The following is a 5,573-nucleotide window of genomic DNA, read 5'->3' on the forward strand; positions in this document are numbered from 1 at the left end:
CCAACAGTTTTCAGTTAATTAAAAGTTGAGGTCATTAATGTTGTTAGCAAATGCTCATAACACTAACTGCTGGAACAGTAAGGTCTAGAGAGAATCTTTAAGAAAATCAGGACTAGAAATCAAGTATCCTAAGTGACAGCACTACAAAACTGAGCAGTCAAAAGTATGTTTTACTGCTCTTTTCCCAAGTACCTCAGCGCAGTTTTGTCTTCCTTTGGCAACTCTTACTGACAAAAAGGGGAGTTGGTTACAAGAGTTTTATAGTTGCCTTGCTGTCAAAGCTGAGCCATTACAGGGTTTTGGAAGCTAATTCTATAAAGGTAGATCAGTTGTTGCTTTCCCTGAGGTTTGTAGAAGAAAAGATGAGCCCACACCAGTTGCCCCATGGTTAATCACAAGTTGGAGCACTGTCCCTGGCAGCAAAGGCAAACCTCTGACCGTGCCAGTTCGATAGCGAACTGGATACGTGAGTACTCTCGGGGAAAACATCCGTTCTCAAATAAGTACACTTTGGATTTCACAAACTGGCAGCTTAAAGTTAATAATCTTTGTCCCACAGGGTTCGTGACCAGTTTCCAGGAACTGAAATGGAGAAATACGCCCTTTTTACTTATGAATCTCTGAAGAAAACCAAGTGCAGAGAGTTTGTGCCATCGCGGGATGAGATAGAAGCTCTGATCGGCAGGCAGGAAATGACATCCACCGTGTATTGCCACGGTGGGGGCTCCTGTAAGATCACAATCAACTCGCACACTACAGCTGGCGAGGTGAGTGGTGGTGATGAAACGTGGTGACGGAACGGCTTTGGCACAAAATCAGCATGTCCCTTTACCTGCCAGTTCCGGCCAATGGTACCATTAAACTGGAAGCGCTGGGGGTTTCTCCATCGGTTTGTCCTTTGAGGGGAGGGAAGGCTTACAGAGCTCCAACCCCCCAGTGTGCTCTGAAGAAATCCCTGCTATAAAGAAAAGTCTTTATTCTGCAGAGGGTTACCCCACTGTAGTTCCCTCCGACTGGAGAAATTAGAGGACAGATTAAGCAGTTTGGTAGAGCCGATATGGAAATAACTTCAGTAGATACAGGGGCGTGTGAGAGCCAAATTGCCTCCTAAAGCTGGGAGACTCTTGCTGAATTGGTGAAACACAGGGGTTGTGTCTGGCCAGGTGATAGCACACGCATATTCTGAAAGAATCAGCATAATGGTCTTTAAGGTCCCTTCCAACCCAAACCATTCTATGATTTAACACAAAAATTAAAGTAGAATTTGACAACAATTAATACTGCTGATGAGGGCACATTGGCGACATTTTTAGCCTGATGTAAAACCTAGCTCTGAATTTTCTTCTCATTATTCTTCTCTTGCTTTGTGGTGTTGCTTTTCCGTCGTATGGTTTTTCCATGTGCTGTCTCTTATTAGGTGGTTGAAAAGTTGATTCGTGGCTTGGCCATGGAGGATAGCAGAAACATGTTTGCTCTGTTTGAATACAACGGGACTACTGACAAAGCGATTGAAAGCAGAACCATCGTGGCTGATGTCTTGGCAAAGTTTGAAAAGTGAGTGCGCCTCGCCTTCTCTCTCCCCGCTCTAATAAGTAGCAATTAATTAAGTTTCCAGTGTCGATAATGCTCAATTTTCTCTTTCTTTTGCTTGTTTGCGATGACGCAGCTGAACTACACTCTTGGCCATTTCTGCAACAAAAGCATCTTTATTTGTTTTTCTTAAAGGAACTAATGAACCACCTATTCACTCGTGTTTGGTCTTCCTCCGTCTTGACACCAGTGGAGTAATATTTCTCATGACTATTGCCACCTTTTCCTTTCCACTACTCCATTTTTTCCCACCATTACGGGCATTGTGGCTGCCCCGGTACTGGGAGAACTGGACTCTGGGCGGCCATCACCATTCTGACTACCCGTTGCCTAACTTCACATGGAAGTTACCAGCTCACAGCATTTTTCTTACCAGTAAAATTGAAACCACCCATCGCACTGTAGTGAGAAAATGTAATGCAAGTCTAAATACCTGTTTGGCATCCATGTGGTATGTGCATGGCAATCGACCTCCTTTATCCACATGGTAACGTGGGGAAGACAGGAATGTCTGGAGTGTTGTGCAATTACATTTTTATAACAGGACTTCATAATGTTGCTTTTATCAGCACATGACTGAGCCACAAATAAGTTTATTAAGAGAATTTGGGTTAGAAACAGTTGACTGAGAACTGAGTCAACATTTCCAAGTCCTTGATTTTGCTGTAGGCTCTTATTACATGCACATGTACAGTTACCTCTCGCTAGAGATGTATCTCCAAATGACATCAGTCAGGTGTGCTTCTGCAAAACAACTAGCTCCTGCCTGCAACACCAGATTGATGGTGGGTGTAACAAAGCAAAATTCAGCCGATGCCTTGCGTAGATCCTTCAGGTGTCAATGTAGAAAGCGAGTTTGATTTCACAGATCTGATGTCTCTCTCCTTCACACCTCCACGCAGGCTTGCTGCCACTGCTGAAGCTGGGGAGATGCACTGGAAGTTCTACTTCAAGCTCTACTGCTTCCTGGACACAGAAAACGTCCCAAAAGATAGCGTGGAATTTGCCTTTATGTTTGAGCAGGTAAAGGACAAAGGTTCCATTTTGAAGCACTTTTAAGAGGAGTTCAAAATTAAGAGATCGAGGTAGCACAGGGAGAGTTTCGGTTATGCTTCTGTTTAACTAAATGCGCTACTACTCAAGCATCAGGTACACAGAAAGCAGTTCAGTGGACAAAATCGGCTTACCCTGACGTAAGCCAGGCACCTATGATTTACCGAGAGTTACACTTTCCTTACTTGTGAATAGCTTTAGGTATAGTGGCAAAAAATTGGCTAACTGGGTCTAAGCAGGATAAAAAAGGATAATACTCGCTTTTAATTTTGCTTTTATTAAACCATATTCTTAAAGTGCAAGAAATAAAGTGAAAAGTGTGTAATTGGCAAGCAGATTAACTATTAGAGACTCATGTTGGCAACCGTACAGAACCAACTGAACAATAGCTTTTTCCCTTTTCAAAAAGCGATTGGGATTTCACAGGCACCACAGCAAAACAAATCAGTTCGGCCTCAGCAGTAACCGCAAGACAGCTGCAATGAGCAGAAATCCACTTAACGAGTGTGCCGAGCTTGGAATGAGGCCATGTTGCAACTCGTAAGCGAAATGGATTTATAATGAGAATTAAACGTGTCAGCACTTGGATTTCTATCATATGAAGTCCTGTAGTTGCTCAGAAGCTCTCACTAATGGTACTCATTATTGTTGCTCGACCTTCTCCTTTTGTACTACACTGCAAATGGCTAAAAATTCTTCCAGTGGACAGCTTCTTTCAAGTGGGCACTAGAGACAGGTGAAGATTTCTGCATAAGGCTCTTTGCCAAGACACTGACGTTCTGTTGGTAAGCAAGCCTGGTGTGATCAAGAACGGGCATATTTCACTTTTCTTATGTAGGAAGCCTTTTCCCCTTCCACCGGATCAGAAACATCTTCACCGTGGTTGAGCATTTCTTCCTTGTTCACCATTTAGGTTTTAAGGCACCGTATTCCATCATGAGTCTTGCCAAAAGTCTCCTTCCAGAACCTGCTACTGTAGCGCAACCCAGAACTGCTTATTGTTGGCTGAAGGGTCTGGGCAATAGATTGCCTTGGTTGGCGTAGAAATGGTGCCACTCTGACTGGCTTTACATAGAGTCGGCCAGTTAATGCCTGTCTGCTTTGGGATGAAGTTTAAACGGTAAGAACAAAATCCGTGAGAGCTCTGCATCAGGTATTTTGCACTACGGTATTGGTTTAAGAGTCAAATTTGAGTAGTTTTCCATATGAACAACAGAAATGGGCACATTTGCCGAAGCAGATTGTTTTCGTGCAGCATTCTGTACTGACTGGTGTTTAGCCAAATATTTTGTCCTGCCAAGACCAGTAGTATTTCAGTTACAAAGCATGGCACGTTCAGTCCATATGATTACAGCAATACCTTGAAGACGTGACTTCCTATACATCAGTTCTGTTCTTATTTTTCTAACTGTCTGCTTTCAACATCAGTCTTCGATTTTTTTCAGCTGATTAAGGAAGTACCCGTTGCTCACCAGCTTTAGCTCTGTAACCTCCGTTGCTTTAAAGTCCTTTTAATTCGTAAAGCAGTGAAGAAAATCTTTTAGTTCTTTGTCATTAAAATACTGTACTTGCATTTCCACAAGATGGCTGGCTCTTCTGCGTGGGAGCAATCCCAGGGAAACCATCTCACACGTCTAAAGGCATGTTTTGTCCCCACCCTAAGTGCACACCTAAAGGACCTGGCTCTCCCGTAGGTGTGAATTATCTCTGGGTGTTTGCTAAGATGCTTGCAGCCCTCGCATCTCCAGACAGGAGGTGTGTTTGTTTCCTCTACTATGTGGTGTCATGACAAATCCTAGCTGCTGCACCTTTCCAAAGGCTTGAATGGGTGTGCAAAGAGCTGCAATTGCCAAGAGTTTTCTGGGTGCAGAATCTCATCCCTGATGCTCCAGACCACTATAATGCTTAAACCTTTCACTAACTTTATCTGGGAAAGATTTACTGTTTTTCTTCAGTAAGGTTTTTTGCAAAGCTGTTCCAGGAACTTTATCTGGGAAAGGTTTACTGTTTTCCTTCAGTAAGGTGTATTGCAAAGCTGTTCCAGGGTTTGGCTTGTTTGGTGGAAACGTCAGCTATCACAGCCAGATTATTGATAGCAGCAAGCAAAACTGGATATCCGTTTCCTCCTAATGCCTCTGAACACAGGTGGCTTTCTGATGATCAGGTGCCGAGATCCTGATTTTCTCCCCTTTACATCATATTTTTGCTCTTACAGATGTGAGTTCACAAACAGCTGTACTAGTAACAGTAATTCCTGTTCAGCAAGTTCCTCAATTGCCTTGCAGGTCTTCTGGTAAACAATCTCTTACCCGGTTCAACACATTTGCCAAGAGATTTGCCACATTTGATCTATTCAATGGATCCTTTATTTCAGATCCTGGGCTTGCCTGGTGGTAAATCTGCTTCCCATTTCTCTCTTGGTCCTTTCAAAGACTGCTTTGTACCTAAAAGCTACCTTTTTCCCCTTGGTAGGCTCACGAAGCAGTGATTAGAGGACATTACCCTGCTCCTGAAGAAACCCTCCAGGTCCTTGCCGCTTTGCGTCTTCAGTACCTTCAGGGCGATCACACTCCGCATACCGCAGTACCAGGAATGGAGGAAGTCTATCCCCTGCAAAAGTTGAAGTCTCGGATTACTCAGTCTACCAAAACGTTTACTGCAGCAGAGAAGGCTGAGAAGAAACGAGCCAGCTTCCTTGAAGGAACGCTGCGGAGGAGTTTTCGCAGTGGCTCCGTCAGCAAACAGAAGGTTGAGGAGGATCAGATGTTAGACATGTGGGTCAAAGAGGAAATCTCAGCTTCCAGGACTAGTATTATCGACAAATGGAAAAAACTCCAGAGGATGAACCAGGAGCAGGCTATGGCAAAGTATATGGCTTTGATCAAGGAATGGCCCGGCTATGGCTCCCCGCCCCTTTTCGCTGCGGGGGG

At 43.9% G+C, this 5,573-nt stretch overlaps 1 protein-coding gene across 1 annotated transcript in view; it reads left to right on the forward strand.

Moving 5' to 3' along the window:
• Positions 1-559: 559 nt before the first annotated feature.
• LOC104506622 (unconventional myosin-X-like) overlaps positions 560-5,573 on the forward strand; it is a gene marked incomplete at its 5' end in the record, with an annotated part of 6,005 nt that continues 991 nt past the window's right edge. The window contains 4 exons of the mRNA XM_010147670.1: positions 560-767; positions 1,418-1,554; positions 2,493-2,613; positions 5,116-5,569. Coding sequence (XP_010145972.1) covers positions 560-767; positions 1,418-1,554; positions 2,493-2,613; positions 5,116-5,569 — 920 coding nt within the window. The remainder of the gene's footprint in view (positions 768-1,417; positions 1,555-2,492; positions 2,614-5,115; positions 5,570-5,573) is intronic.

The sequence above is a fragment of the Eurypyga helias genome, unplaced genomic scaffold (genome assembly GCF_000690775.1).
Source record: "Eurypyga helias isolate BGI_N326 unplaced genomic scaffold, ASM69077v1 scaffold5550, whole genome shotgun sequence".
Lineage (NCBI taxonomy): Eukaryota > Metazoa > Chordata > Aves > Eurypygiformes > Eurypygidae > Eurypyga > Eurypyga helias.